Source organism: Hibiscus syriacus, unplaced genomic scaffold, assembly GCF_006381635.1.
Source record: "Hibiscus syriacus cultivar Baekdansim isolate YM2019G1 unplaced genomic scaffold, ASM638163v2 tig00116994_pilon, whole genome shotgun sequence".
NCBI lineage: Eukaryota > Viridiplantae > Streptophyta > Magnoliopsida > Malvales > Malvaceae > Hibiscus > Hibiscus syriacus.
The window spans coordinates 498,363-515,310 of record NW_024063510.1 but is presented as its reverse complement, the minus strand read 5'-3'; the positions used below and the strand labels follow the sequence as shown (position 1 = coordinate 515,310).

The window sequence follows — 16,948 nt, the reverse complement described above, 5'->3', positions numbered from 1 at the left end:
CGGGTTTCCAGGTCGGGCTCGAGTCAATAAATGTTACTTAATTGGGTATTTTCCGACCCAGTACCCGGTTTATTATATATATATATTGTTTTTTTTATATTAAATGTGTATTTATAATTTTTAAATTATTTCACTCTAACCTTCTAAATTTCCAATTTCTTAAATTTTGCTATCATAACATTCTAAATTTTTTATTTCTTAAATTATTTCACATTAACATTCTAAATTATTTTTAAATATTTATTTTAACTTTGAAACACTTGAAATTTAATTATATTTTATTATCTAATAATTTTTTCTAATTATGTAATTTGATTTTTTGATTTTTATGTGTGAATTATATATTATAGAATTTTAAATTTTAGATATATATATATATATATATATAATTTAAAGAAAAAGTTTATGAACCTGGTACCCGTGACCCGAAAAATACAGGTACCCGAATGTCATGGGCCGGGACACGGGCCGACATTTTAGTACTCGAAAAATCGGGTACTCGGTTTTGAACACCCCTATCGTTAACAATAGTTAACTATTTTGATATATTCACACATTTGGTCCATGTTAGTTATATATTCTCTCAATTTAGTCATACTTTTAATAAATTAAAATAAAATATATATTTTTAAATGAAAATAAGAATAAAATATTTATAATTAAGTTAATAGTAAAATATATTTAATAAGTTGATATAAAAATATTTTAAGGTAATATATATAAAATTATATTATATATAATTTAGGTCACGGGTGTTCGTATTTTTTATTTTTCTTTAAATTATATTATTTTAAAAAAAATTATATAAAAAATTTAAAATTTAAAAGTTTATAATATATATAATCCACACATAAATTTTTAAAAATTCAAATTATATAATTGAAATAAAATTTATTAAAATTTAAAATAAAGAAATATAATTAAATTTCAAATATTTTGAAGTTAAAATAAATATTTTAAAAATAATTTAGAACGTTAATGTGATATAATTTAAGAAATTAGAAAGTTATGGTGTCAAAATTTAAGAAATTATGATTTTAGAATGTTAGAGTGACTTAATTTGAGGATTATGAATAAAAATTAAATATAAAATAAAAATATATAATAAATCGGGTACTGGGTCGGAGGGTACCTGGTTAACTAACATTTTGTGACCCATGTTTGATCCAAAAACCCGATAAGGTACTCAACCAGAAAAATCAGGTATTTTTATTATAAATACTTGATATTTTTTAACTGGGTCAGCGGGTCGACGAATCAACTGAATCTGGTATGTAATTTTTGAACAACCTTACTGGCATGACATGTGGCATCGTTCGATTGAAGGATTAAATTTATTTTAATTTATTAAAAGTATGACTAGATTGAGAGAATATGTAATAACAAGGACCAAATGTGTGATTATATCAAAAATATTTAACTGTTGTTAACGGAAGTTAACTCAGGGTGACCACATCTTAAATAAAAACAAAAGCGACCATATCTTAATTAAATAAAAAAAATGGTCATATCTTATTGTTTTTTGAAATCAGTGACTAAAAATGGACAAAACACAAAGATAAGTTACCATCAATGTAGTTAACCATAAGCTTTACAGTAAAATATCAAATTAACTCACATTTTGAAATCATTGAATGAATGAAAAAAAATTATAAAAACAAAATAATATGAATTTTATGTAAAGGTAGAAAATTAATTTTCTCAAAAGAAAAAAGGTAGAAAATTAAATGAGTTTAGGACAATTGAGAAAACTTAATTAAGTGGAGAAATAAATTGGACGGTGAAACTTAATTACATATTTTCAATTAAGAAATTAATAAATCATTTGCCTGATATTTGTCAGGAAGTTCTGCTGTACGTCAGCCTAATATAAGACTAAAGAAAGACGCTATATGAAATGTTAATTTTTTTAATATTTCTAGTATAACATTACCTAAAATATTATTTTTTTTACCAGAAATGTTAATTTTGCTACCTAAAATGAATATTTCCGATATTAATATTTCCAGTAAAAAAATAAAATTTTAGGTAGCGCCCGATATTAATATTTTTGATAAAAAATAATATTTTAGGTAGCGCTCTATCAAAAATATTAAAAAATATTAATATTTTCGATAACATTTTTTTTAACCTTATATTTAATTGTCTTTCCTTAGACATCCCGTCAAGCGGTTGAAGGAGCTTTGTTTACTGGAAACAACAGTTGAATCAAAATGATTACCAAATTGTGGTTTAAGTGCATGATTGAATTAAGAAATATTTTAAATGTCCAACTTAAAAACTTTCAATTTTAGAGCTTATTTTTCATACAAGCATAGAACTTGCAAATGATTGATAGCTTATGAGGTCTTGGGATACACATCACTGCATGGACAATCATTAGGGATAAACAGAAAAAATGAATGAAAATGTAATTCTTTTAAAAATATTAAATTCTTATATATTTAAATATTTTAATACTTTTATTAATAATTTATTTTTATTTTTAAAATTTTATAAATTAATCCCTATCATAAAATCATATATATGTATGTGTACACCACATACATCAATTGCAATAAAAAAATGCTGTAAAATTTGGACAATCTCTTATTTCCCAGTCAAATTTTACTGTCAAATGCATCTGAATTATCTAAAGATAAAAAAAAATCATTTTGGGATGGTTTGCCGAGTCAAACATGAAGCATCATCACATGGAAGTTGGGGCATCCCACCCTTTTCCCCAATATTCAGTAACTCCACAAATAAAAACATCTAGTTTTTCTCCTTCACCACCGCCACAACTTCCCTCTGCAATTCCATGGAGGATTTCAGATCCAAATCATACAGGGATGGAGGGATGCAGATGGAGAGTTACTATGGACGAGGAGGAGGCCCTACCAGCATGCAAGACTTGAGGTGTTACAGTGCTAGCTATGCCACCAACTCTGTTCATGCCCAACACGGTCAACTCGGCAAAGAGATTAAGATCAAGAAAACAAAAAGCTCGCTTTCTTCTTCTTCAAAAAGCTGGGGCTTTAATGACCCTGAGTTGCAGAGGAAGAAAAGGGTTGCTAGCTACAAGGTCTATGCGGTTGAAGGCAAGATGAAAGGGTCTTTAAGGAAGAGCTTCAGGTGGATCAAGGACACCTACACCCAAGTTCTCTATGGCTGGAGGTGATTCTGAGAACGACTTGAGAACTGGGAATTTTTCCCTTAGCCCAAAGTTCTTGAATATGAAAGATTTCTGAATCTTATATACAGCTATTGAATCATATATGTGTGCTTATCTGTTAATATGATTTTGAGTTTGAATCATGAGAATTTGTTGAAGATTTTCAAGTTTTTACACTTGTTTTGTTGTTATAATTGAAAGTAGTTTTCGGTTTGAAGATGTTAAATACCAGGAAAAACACACATTTATCATCATCATCTTGCTATGAAGAAAAATACTGCAATGAGTTAAAAAAATAATGACTTGCTTCATACCCTCTTTTTTCTTCTTTCCATCAGCAGTTTTTCAACATTCTTGCAGAATTACAGATTATTTTCACAGTTTGAGAATTCCATTTTTTTGTATGTGTGAAGTAGTGTACATTCAGTACAATTGCTTCAGTACAATCAGTGGAATCATATTCTAAAGAGATCAATAAATGGATAGTAATAGTTAAAAAAGACCCCTAAAAATCTTCAAAAAAGGCTATTGTTTTTTATGCATCTTCTATCGAAGTTACCTGATCTTCGCCTCTACGCGTGCGGTGAACCCGATCTTCGTTTTCTGTCTCGCCTTCGATTGTTCCCTGTTCCACGTGTTGATCCTCGAGGTCTTTCCTGTAGTACTTGATCTCTTGGATGATGTGATGATCCATTGGCTCCAAACATCTTTGGTAAGCTATATGAGCCATGTAAGGGAGGTTACAGGTGATTGCAACCAAGAGGGTGGTTGTCCAGTACATTGGTGCAGGAGCTAGGGCTTCCACTAGAATTTAGTAGGCGTCGCCGGAGATATCGGGAGATAACGCGCCATAAACCACGAGAAATAGATACCAAGTGACAATGCTGCCCCATATTGTGGCGTGTTGGATCCATGTGAAGTGGCTCATTGTGAGCGCAATCTGGATGTTGAGAGACCAAATGATGCAGGTGAACATTGTTGTACCCAAGGCCGTCATATCGGCGGTCTGGCCTCTGATACGGAAAGCTTGGTTATAGAAGATGACAATGTCGAGGAAGGAAATGATGAGAGATGCCAATAGGCCATTTCCCATCCACCCGAGTATACGATACCAGTCGAAAAACAAATTCCTCGGTCCTTGTTGATATATTGCAGGAAACTGCAACAGAAATGTGGAGGCAAGATCTTATAAGTGAAGTCTAAACCATAACTTGGATGAATTGATGTCGGAAGAAGCGTTTACAAACAAACCTATAAGCAGACCTCAGAAGAAACATCCTGCTCGAGAACTCCAAGTGAGATTACAGGCAATGAGGTAAGAACAACGTTGAACAACATGTACCAATCATCGTAAACTGATTGTCTGGAAAAGCCCGTAAATGCCTCAAAGTAGAAGAGGGTGAGGCCAAATGCTATATTCTTGTAGAATAAATAGCAAATCTGAATCCAAAAATACCATGCATTAAAAAAACAAGAAAATGAACCATTAATGCACACAAATCCCTCTTTATTACCATCTGTGCAATCCTCTTATAACACCAATGTCCATGGACAACAAGAAGTCTTTCCAAGAGACAAATCTGGGCGGCAGAGAAGTCGCTAGCCATTACAGCCTGCAAAAGGGAAATAACTGCAGTTGAGAACTAAAAAAAAGATTTGTTTGCTAGTATCATTAGAGGAATATATTGAAACTGTAGGAAGAGTGAGGTACCAACCTGCATACCTTCCACACCACTGATGCCAACCCCGATATCGGCTTCTTGAATCATTCCAACGTCATTCGCACCATCGCCAATCGCTTCCCGGTTCCTTGCTTTACTAATCTTGTTACCTGGTGCCATAAAAGAATGAGAATACACACACTCAAGGACACCACCTGACTTGATCCATTAGAAAGTTAGAAAATTGTAGGAGGGATAGAATTAAAAGAAATCTTACTAGTGCCTTCTATTTCGGAGACACACGACAGCATATGACAGATGCACACTGAACTCCTAAGTCTAAGAATCGATGTTTATATCATCTTCCAAGGCATATGCAAGAGTCTTCCCATCAATGATTAATGCAAATGCAGCATACGGATCTTTTTCTTCTTTTATAATCTGCGAACCATTGTTAATTTGCTTCAATATGTCAGCCTTAATTTCCTGACCAGTAACAAGAAAGCAACAAAAGTCTAACATCAAATGTTGTCAATTTCCTGAAGAAAAACTCATGTCCTCCTTTACTGAGGAGTACATACCTCTATGGCATCTGAATCGTTCGCTTGAATACAGATCTGTTTCATGCCTTGTCTTAGCAAACTGCAAGGATATCTGCATCACAAAGAGAGACTTTAGACCTTTCAGGTTTCCATTAGTGGAGGAAATAACGAGGGCAATGGCGGGAGACCGACCCTGTATTTTATAGCAGTTTCCATCTTGTCTCCTGTTAGAACCCAGAGCTTCAGCCCGGCTTGTGCCAGTTTATCGATACATTTGGGTACCTGATATGAAGAGAACTTAAATCAGGTTGAAGTAAAGAAAAGAGAAGGTTCTTAGAGAAAGCAGACAAGGATACGACATACCCCTTTCTGCAATTTGTCCTCGACAGCAGTAGCACCGATGAGAATCAAGTCCCGCTCCATCATCTCTGCAGCCTTTTCGAGCATTATATCTCTATCAGCCCCAATGGATGTTTTTGCTTTCTGGAATTCAGCGTTCCAAGCAGAATACTCGGACTCATTGAGCTTTTCGTAAGCCAGAGCCAACGTACGCAGTCCAGCTTCTCTGTACTCGTTCAAATGCCTAGTGGTGTCTGCCTGATACAATCTTCCGTCCTTTGACAACCGATCGAATATAATGCTGAGACAAAAGGAGGAATAACAGATCGAACACAAACAATCAGTGTCATTGAAGGAAAACACATGTGCAGGCTACCTTGTGCACACCCTGATGAGGTCAAGGTACAACAGAGAGACTAACCTACAGCACCTTTACACATGAGAAGAATCTGCCCATCTTCGTCCCTTGCGATAACCGTCATCCGCTTTCTTTTGCTGGTAAATTCCAACACATTCAGAATTTTGTAATCCCTACAAGATGTCCACAGGAGGAGCATTAAGATACTCAAAACAAAGGAAATTCAGGAGGGTTTAGTAAAGAGAACAAAAATTGTGCATTTGGTATTCCAACCTGTCAATTGGTTTTCCTGAAGCTGTATATTTTTCACGGACAATCACACATGATTGAGTTCTTTGAAAAAACTCGAAACCAAATTCTCTGGCTGCAACAAGAAAGACTCCTTCGTCCGGCAACTCTGCTTCATATGTATAAGCGCCGGTCTCTTCATTCAGCTCAGGGATGGCGGTGTGACAAACTGCTAATATTCGGAAAAATAAGACGATGTCTTCTACTTTAGGCTCTTTCAACCAGTTCCCCTTCATGAGGCGGCTGTCCTCGAAATTAAACCCTTCTATGGGAGATTTATGATCCTTTTCACCGAGGGAACTGACAACAGCCTCAAGTTCAACTTTGTTGACAGGGTCATTAGCCAACTGTTGTTCAGCAGCAAGTTCAATGTCACTAGAGCTCGAACCATATGCGGTACCAGCAATGAAACATTTCAGAAAATCCATCTGATTGCAGGTCAAGATGCCGGTTTTATCCGAAAGGATTGTATGTACTTGTCCCAATTCCTCATTCAAATTCGATGTCCGTGCCTGAGCAGGAATCCCGGTTTCATCATACATGAGTATGTGTTGATTAATAAAGCGTGCTTGCAAAACCTTCACCACCTCATTCGAAACGTAAAGCGAAATAGGTATCAAATATCCATAAAGCATGAGGGCAGTCCCATATGGCTAATCCCTGATGTTACAGGCTCATTGGGATTATAGTACTCATCCGCTTGCTGAGGTCGCATGAACCACCACTCCGGCATACTGTACTTTATTTCAACGGCAAATCCGAAGAGCTGATCAATGAGATCACAAGGAGGACGCTGAAAAGAACATATATTATATAATCCATCTTCCTTTCTATTCTGCTCCTCTTGGAAGGTTACTTGGTGGAGTTCTGCATGACTTTGCCGTCATGGCCAGTGAAAATCACGATCCCGTACACGAACGCTTTATTCCGAATTTTCGAATCTCGAAGGAGAATTTGGCTAGGGTCAATGGCATAAACTTGGCCATTGTATTCAAAGTTACCAACAAAGGTGTAAAGGCTAGGATTGGGATCTTCACATTTGATTACTCCTTTTAAGTTTTTGAAATCCTCATCCTCATCCAAATCCAAGGTCACCTCCAAAGCTCTCTTGGCCTTCAAGTTTGTTTCACCGTCTAAAATCATGGTCCCCACATAACAGATTCCGTCCTCGTAATTCGACGACAATAGTAGCAGATCCGAGGGAAAGAACTGATACTTCTCCATTCTCGCCACGTCTCCGACCCGAACGTTCTGCCACGCCTTTTTGTCGAAAGCGCCTTCCCCGTATGAACCTTAACTTTACGACTATTAACCTCCATATCTTGCATGAACCTGCGCCAATCCTCCAAAGCTTCCTTCGCCATGCTCAGCCCCACGACGAACGCCAAGGGCGGGATCATGCTCACGGAGGAGAACGGCGAGAGCGGCGTAAGGGAAGCGATCGCGCATCCGAGGAAGTACAGATTGGCAACTCGGTTGAATTGTTCATACAAAGCTTTTGGCAAGAAACTGAGGAAACTATACTTGGTCGTTGATATGTCATTTGCTCGAAATTTAAAAGGCTTTTGGGTATGCATTTGAGGTTCATTGCAATGCACAATTCTTGAGAATCCAGGCCCTCCAACGGACAGTCCCGCCTTGCCAGCAGCACCTGGATATAGGCAGAACGTATAAAGATGGCTCTTTCGGAGCTTTCTTCTTATCCTACCCTTTGCCATCTTCTCAAAATCAAGTTTTCCTTATTATTATATATATTTTTTTACAAAAAAAGTCTCTCAGAGAGACGCTCCAAATCTATCCTTCAATGGTGGATATCAATGCAGCCACTCATAATACAGTTTCCTTGCTTTAGTTCCTGAATTTCGAAAAACCAAATGGAAATCAAACATAAATAATAATATGTTCAAAACTACGTTATATTTACATTGGATTCCGTACCAAAAAAAAATACAGACAAAAAAGAAATTCAGATCACTGTTATAAAAAAAGAAGCTATGCAGCTACTCCCACGTTAAAAAAGGGCAAACTACACATTTAGCAACCTAACAATCACTTTTAATCTGTTTTGGTCACTCAACTATTATTATTATTTTTAAATCATATTTAATATTACATTTTAATTTTATTTTTTTATTATCTGCCGTTATATGACACATCAATTTCATCATTAATTTTTAATGGTGTGTGATCATAATAAAACCAATAAATAATGTTAAGCATGATTTTGAAAGGGACTAATTTAGTAACCGAATTAAAATAAAAATAATACTTGAAATACTAAACAAAGAGGGGATGGACAAAGGAGACAATGCTCAGCTGAAGCTTTGAATTTTATAAAAAAATGAACAGATGATTGATACTGGACCCAAAAGAAAATAACCCAAATACTCAAAAAGTTTCAAAATTTAATCAAAGAAAGAATTTCAAGATAAAAAAAATGAAGAAACATGAAGCCTAAAAAATAAAAGGGTTACCTTGAATATGGAGGCCGGTTCATCTCCAATACCAAAATAACCAGAAGAACAGACAACCCGTTTGGGAAAATGATTCAAACGAAGAAGGCAAAATCTGGGGATTTTTTTATTAATGTGGATTAAAGGAGAAAACTTGGAGATGAAAATAGAAACAGAGAGATAGGAGAGCCAGGGCCCAGGGGTTGAAGCCTTCTCCACACCCCCTGTTTCATTGAAGCAACCGACAGGATTTGGCTGCGGCTGCAATAAGCAAATAGTTTTTAGATTTCCCCTTTTTCGAGGATTCCTAAGGGTTTGGTTTGGTTTGGTTTTTGTGTGTTTGAGGGGAAACAATTTCTCGTAACGCTGAGGGGAGGTCAGGTATTGAAAGGAAAAACCTGCCACTCACTGCCCTTTCTTCTTCATCTTTCCTTTATATTTTCTCGTATAAATTTGGAATGGTCATACCAGAACCAGTCTTTTCTTAAAGTTTGTTGTCTATTTTTGTCCTACGTGTCTGTCTTTGTTTCCAAAAACATAAACGTAAACGGCATGGTTTTCAGAACCGGACCGGTTAGTGAACCGATCATGTTATCGGTTTACTGGTTCAATCGATCGAACTGATTCGATCGGTTGAAAGAATCGAACGACGTTATAATTATTTAAAAAATTAAATAAAAATACCAAAAATATTTAATAAAAAATAATTTTTTATATCACAAGTCATATTCAAAGCAAGTCATAACATATATAAATTAAAAACCATAAAATCAAGTGAAACAAAATGATTCAAATTAACTACAACATAATATTTAAGGTAAAACATATTAAATAATAAATATAATTATATAACTATAATTAAAAAATAAATTTGGGACATAACAAAATTATATTGTTTGGTTTAATTTTTTTTTTAAAACAATCCCATATGGTTAAGAAACATAGAAGAGCATCCCAAAAATCTAAAGAATAAAAATATGAGAACAAAACAATCTCACATTGCTAAGAAACATAGAAGAGCATCACAACTAACTTCTATAAATAATAGAGGTAATTTGACATTCAAAATAATGGAACCTTTTTGTGAGCATTGAGTGAACTATTCTTTCACTTCAATCAAGCTCGAATTTTAGGCTTCAATTGAGCTTCTAAATTTTTTTAGTTCAAGCCTTTTTGAGTTCAAGTTTCAATATTATATTTCGAGTTCGAGTTGAACTTGATAATTTTTAACTTGTGAGTTTGAGTGGAGTTGAGCTTATTTTTAAAGTTTTCAAGTTCGAGTCGAGTTTAGCAATACTCGAGTTCGACTTGGCTCGTTTAACAAACGACATTTGGTTTAATTTTTTTTAAAAAAAAAATAAAATTTTTGGTTTTTTCCAGTTTTCAGCCGGTCCGGTTCGAAAGGTTTAGCGGTTCTGGCCGGTTCACTAGTAGCGATTCAACCTGTTTAAATTGAACCGGACTAGACAACGATTCTCGATTGAACCAGTTAAACCGACCGATCCTGTCCGATTTTCAAAACAATGATAAACAGGATTTTTGATGTTGATATAGTGGTGGGAAAATCGAGTTTAATTAGAGTTTACAAACCAACTCAACTTTGTTTTGTTTTGTAATTAATGAAATTATCCTTTAGGTTTTAAACTCACTTAATCTTTACATTAATTATGTGAAAATAAATAAATAAAAATTTAAAAGATAAATTATATATTTCATCACTTGATTATATTTTCATTGTTATTTTAGTCAATTGAATTTTAGAAAATTTTAATTTAATTATACTTTCAAATTAATCATGTTTTGATCTTTCCATGACGAAATGTGTTATTTTAATATTAATTTTATTATGATGTTACATATTTTATTAATATATGCTAATATAAAAAAATAAAATCTTTTCAAACCTCAAATCATATCCTAAATTGTAAACCCTAATTCATACCCATTTAAATTCTTAGTTATCTCGAAACTCTTACTATGGGTGTGAGTAGTGGCGCATCCGCTAAGAGTTTAAGATGGGTATGTGTCTAAAAAAAATTCGAATATTCTTTGAGTAATTAATTATTTTATTCATTGTACACACTCTAATATTTTATTTGTGCTCACACATACAAAAAAAATTGTGTGGTTCATATATATGAGTGTCCTCTCAAAAATATTTATAGATCCATTACTGGTAGAAGTGTTCAATCGCTCGGTTCAGTTAACCTACTTAACCAAACTTTTAAAATTTCATTTACTGTTTTTTTATCCTTTAACCATTAACTGAACTAAACTTTTTCAAAAATAATTAATCAAACCGAACAAGGTTCGATTGATCGGTCAATTGACCGAATTAACTGAAATTTATAAATAATATATCTAAATATTTTTGACTAATTCGGTTAATTCGATTGGTCAATTTAGTTAAAACTGAAGTTTAAACACTCTAATATATATATATATATATAATATTAATTTTTTAAATTTTTAAATTTTTTTTGGTAAATTCAGTTAACTAACTATTGAGAGAATAGAGTGAAGGAGTAAATCAAGAATTTTATTCATACATTGTTCATGATACACTACACTGTTTTATACAACACGTTGCAACAGAATTAGCATTAGCAGTTCAGCTGAGTTTGTTAAGTTTGTTAAGTCTAGTAACTAATCGTGCTGAGCTGGATAACCAACTATGTTGAGTTGGCAACTTCCAGAATATGGTCAACATCCTCCCTGCTGCTTCAACTCTTCAACATCTTTCCTGCTGCTCCAAGCTTTCAAACGACAATACTCCCAGCCTTTGCCTAAACTCAGCAAAACAATCTTTTGCCAGAGCCTTAGTTAGCCCATCAGCCACCTGGTGTTCAGTGGGCACATAATTGACCTTCAACTTCCCAGTTGCAACATTTTCTCTAACGAAATGAACATCAAGTTCAACGTGTTTAGTTTTTGAATGGTACACAGGATTTTCACTCATTGTAATTGCACTTGAGTTATCACACCAAATAACAGGTGAGGCTTGCACTCGAATGCCCATATATGCTAACAACACATCCAACCAAGTTACATCCGATGTAACGTCTGCTAAGCTTCGATACTCGGCTTCAGTGGTGGACCTTGATACCATTTTTTGTTTTCTTGAACTCCACATGACAAGATTCCCACCTAGATACACACATCACCCAGATATTGAGCGTCGGCCATCTATACTACCTCCCCAATCAGCATCTGAAAATGTTGTAAGTTGAACCAGCTCATTACTCGGAGCAAACACCAGACCATAGTCAAGATTCCCTCGAAGATATCGTAGAACTCGTTTTGCTGTAACAAAGTGTTGTTCCCGGGATGCATGCATAAATTGAGTCAACTTGTTCACACTAAATTCAATATCCAGCCTTGTATGATACACATACAAGAGTGATCCCACCAGGCTTCGATACTCTTTTACATCGTTCAACTCATCACCTGAATCTTTGAAAAACTTCATTGAAGAAATCATAGGTATAGGAGTTGAAGTAGCTGTATCCATTTGCATCTTGGTTAACAACTCCATGATGTATTTCTTTTGGCTAAGGAAGATAACATCACCTGTATGCTTAACTTCTATGCCAAGAAAGTAGTTCAACTGACCAAGATCTTTTAGGAAAAACTTCTTGCTTAGCAAGACAACTACCTTCTCAATCTCATCATTCGAGCAGCCAGTGATGATTATATCATCGACATAAACTAGAATGTACATCACTCGTCCTTCTTCTTGCTTAATAAAAAGTGAGTTGTCAGCTTGTGAGCTCTTAAAACAATGCTAACCACATAATTCCTCAATTTTGCAAACCAGTTACGCGGGGCTTGGCGAAGACCATACAAAGCTTTATGAAGCTTGCATACCAACTGAGAACCATCTGGAGCAACCTTCTCAAAGCCTTGAGGATGCTGCATAAATACATCCTCGTGAAGCTCGCCATTCAAAATTGACATTATTCACATCAACTTGCCTTAGCTCCCATTTGTTCTGGACTGCAAGTGCTAATATGACATTAATGGTAGAGGCTTTAACCACCGGGCTGAAAGTTTCCTGAAAATCCTGTCCAGGAACTTATGTGAATCCCTTGGCCACAAGCCTGGCCTTGTATCTCTGCACCGATCCATCAACATTATTCTTTGCGCGAAAAATCCACTTACACCCCACTATAGATCGCCCTTCAGGCAAACTAACAAGGGACCACGCGTTATTTCTTTCTAGTGCTTCATACTCCTCATTAACTGTTGTTTTCCACTGAGGGGACTGTAACGACTCATATATCGAGCTTGGTTCCTTCTCAGCCTCAACATGAACTATGGAATAGATCTTTGGTTTGAATATCCCGCATTTGTTCCTGGTCATCATAGGGTGACCAGGAATGGGAGCAGCTGCTGACTATGCTTCATCACTCGTGTTCTGCATCATACCTTGCAACTCACCTTGAGTTAGACTAGTGTCATTAGGTAATTGATTGGTAATTTCTTGTTCAACTTCATTCGAGTGCTCCACACTGTCCCTAGTTGGGTCCATAGTAGGACTAGCACTAGACGTTTTTTGTCCTATATTTGGAGACATCGTGTTAGGTTGCACATGCACGATGGGTGGTTGTTCTTGACTTCCATGTGGCACGCCAACTCTCATACAAACCCTACCTGCTCCATTAACCACAGTCAACTGTATGGCCAATTTTGTAGAGTTGTGACCACTGTTTTGAACATCTCGTTTACCTGCAAAAGGAAAAAACTGTTCATAAAAAATGACATGTCTCGAGATGTAAATCCTCTAATCAGATGCCATGCACTGATATCCTTTATGTTGTGTGCTATATCCAAGGAAGATGCACAGTTCTGATCTATAACTAAGTTTATGACTTTGATACACTCGAAGATGAGGAAAGCACCTATACCCGAATACTCTAAAAAACTATAATCTGGTAATTTGTTATACAGCTCCACAAATGGTGACTTTCCTTGCAGAACTCGTGTGGGAAGGCGATTGATTAGATGAACTGCAGTGCTTACTGCATATGACCAAAATCTAAAAGGCAAGGATGCTTGAACCATCAAGACAAGGGCAATACAACCGATGGTGAACACCTAGCTTTGTCAACAGTGAAGATATAGGACGATACTCACCTCCCCAGTCTGTTTGCACTTCTTTAATCACAACACCAAACTGTGTTTTGACCATTTCATGAAACGCCTGATAAGCCTGTAAGGCTTGATTCTTGGTTTTCAACAAGTATACCCAGTAATATCTCGTGTGTGCATCAACAAACGAAACATAATAGTAAAAGACGTTTGAAACAATATACGAGGGCCCCCATAGATATGAGAATACAAGCTAGAAGGGATTTGTATAAACCGTAGAGGATTCATTGAAGGGAATCTTATGGCTTTTTCCCATTTTACATGCAACACACATATCACCGTTTACAGTATCCGTAGTAGTAAGAAAAACAATTCCAATATGTTTACAAGCTTTTACAAGTAAGGCATGAGCTGGATGCCCAAGTCTCATGTGCCACAAGGCATAAGAACTTTTCACATCACTTGAAACTTTATTAACTACATTTTCTTCTAAACCATTTGTACCACTATGCTGATCATCCACTGTGGTAACAAACTGATACAAACCACCACTCTCTTGTCCTTGCAACAAAACAACATCCGTTTCTTCATCTTTTACGAGACACTCTTTTGCATGAAACTCAAAGTAGACAACATTGTCTCTAGCAAACTTTGAGACAGAAAGTAAGTTTTTAGTAACTGATGGAATATGTAGTAAGTTATGAAGAAACAAAGCTCGATTCTTAGCATTGAGAACCACAATTCTAGTTTTACTAATGTTTAAGGCTTGACCATTACCCACGACCAGCTTACCTGGACCAGTGTAGTCCGAGCCATCGATTACCTTGGAAGCCTCGAGGGTAACATGATGCGTGGCTCCCGAGTCTACAATCCATCTGTCTGATGCTGGAGAGACCATATGGACCTGAGGGTGCGCATTGTTATTATATGAATTAGTCACCTCACACGAGTTAACATCTACAGCAGTGGATTCGTCTTTTTGAGCTAACACTCCTGGAAAATTCTGATCAAAGCGATGTCAACATCTGTCCACTGAGTGACCAGTCTTGCCACATAGTTGGCATTGAAGCCTAGTACGTCCTCGACCATGAGCTCTGGACCGTGCACCAGATCTGCTATTCGAACTATAAGGTCGGTTGTACTGACCATGACTTTGATTGTTGCTCTGCATACGAGCAATATTTGCACTCATAGAAACTTGAGTTTGAAGCTGGAAATTCTTAAGTTGTGCCTCAGCATCAACTAGCATAGACTTTACTCCATCAAGAGAGAAAGTTTCTTTACTCGCCGTTATAACCTCAATAAACGATTGATAATCAAATGGTAAACCATTCAATATAGTGGTTATTTGTTCCAAATCTGAAACCACACTGCCACACGCAGTTAGTGCATCGCAAACCTCTTTGATCTGTGTAAGATACGATCTCATACTCTTATCACCTTTTTTAATCGATCTTAACTTGCAGTGGAGGCTCATCACCGTCGTTGTGGATCGGTTGGCAAAAAATTTAAGAATCGTTGACCACACATCCACGGCTGTTTCTGCACCAACGAGTTGAGGCAAAATGTGATCACTGATTGTTGATAATAGCCACGAGGCTAAGGCACTATCCTGTGCTACAAAGATCTCGTAATCTTCATTGACTTCCAGCGCGTCATCTCCAGACTGAATCTACGCCGGCGGAGGTTTAAGTTCCCCAGTGAGCAACCGTTCCAGGCGATGACTTCTTACTGTTAAAAGAACTTGTTGTTTCCACAACAGGTAATTCATTTCATTGAGCACAATGTTGACTTTCTTGTTAGTGAACAAGCGACTGTGCCTCGATGACTCTCCAAGATCAAGGCTGTGCACACCATCCTCAGCAGCCATGGACGAAACACCAGTGAAGGAAGAAGAAGATGAACTTTGCAGCAATTACCAGAGAAACAAGGGAGGGAAGAAGCCTCCAAGACCAATGGCGAAAGATACTATGTTGAGAGAATAAAGTGAATGAGTAAATCAAGAATTTTATTCATACATTGTTCATAATACATTACACTGTATTTATACAGCATGTTGCAATAGTTTGTTAAGTCTAGTAACTAATCATGCTGAGCTGGATAACCATCTATGCCGAGTTGGCAACTTCCATAATATGCTCGACACTAACCGATTTCGAACCGAATTAACCAATAACTGAAGTTTGAAAAAAATCATTAACCGTTAACTGACCGAACTAAAATTAACCGACCGGTTAACTGAAAAAACTTCGATTCAATCTGTTAAATCGGTTTCAACCGAATTTTGAGCACCCCTAATTACTGGGTTTGGGTGTGGGTGTTGTATTTTGATGTTTGTATTTTAGAGTTTAAATGTTGAAATTAAGGGTTTAAGTGTGTGAATTAGAATTTAGGTGTCGTGATCTTAGAGTTTAGAGATTGTAATGTGAGATTCATGGTTTAGGGTTTAAAGTTTATGAAATATAAATTTATTTATATAAACACTATAAAAGGATACAAATATTTCTCGAGGTTTGGAAGAAAATTTTAAAGGAGCGAGAGGGGAGAGACAATGAGATCTTATGTCTCCTTATCTCTTTGTGGTAATAATGAATGTGTCGTTCAAGATGTTGAATATGACAGGGTTGAAGGCATATTTTATTACCACCCAAAATGTAAGAGAGTTCGGCTTAATCAGTTAAGTTTTACTGATGATTTGTTAATATTCTCGATAGAAAATAGTGAGGTCATGTGTGCGTTGGAAGAATTTAAGGTTTCGAGTCTTTGTTGAATCCTTTGAAGGCAAAGATCTTTTATTCTGGCACGAGTGGTGAGGAGGTTCGAGCTATACATGAGATCACGAGATTTAAACTTGGTCAGCTATCGGTACATTACCTTGGTGTTGCTTTGGTAACTAGAAGGCTTACAGAGAAGGATTATACACCTCTTTTGGGGAAGGTGATTGATCAGATAAATGGTTGGTCAGCCAAGCTCTTTTCTTATGCAGCTTGATTACAGTTGGTGCAGTGTGTTTTGTGTAACATTCAAACATTTTGTACTTCCCAAGACGATCATTAGAAGGA

The 16,948-nt window shown here is 36.0% G+C and overlaps 1 protein-coding gene and 1 pseudogene across 1 annotated transcript; one reads left to right on the top strand and one right to left on the bottom strand.

The window, feature by feature from the left end:
• The first annotated feature begins 2,717 nt into the window (after window positions 1-2,717).
• LOC120193270 lies at window positions 2,718-3,314 on the top strand. The gene has a single exon (XM_039195809.1). It carries the CDS (start codon window positions 2,801-2,803, stop codon window positions 3,158-3,160), a length of 360 nt encoding a protein of 119 aa, XP_039051740.1. The 5' UTR covers window positions 2,718-2,800; the 3' UTR covers window positions 3,161-3,314.
• A 222-nt stretch (window positions 3,315-3,536) lies between these two features.
• Window positions 3,537-8,069, bottom strand: LOC120193271 (annotated as a pseudogene).
• Window positions 8,070-16,948: the final 8,879 nt, after the last annotated feature.

Bases quoted from the DNA above. Each gene is read 5' to 3' on its own strand.
- LOC120193270 (XM_039195809.1), top strand. From the start codon at position 2,801: ATGGAGGATTTCAGATCCAAATCATACAGGGATGGAGGGATGCAGATG.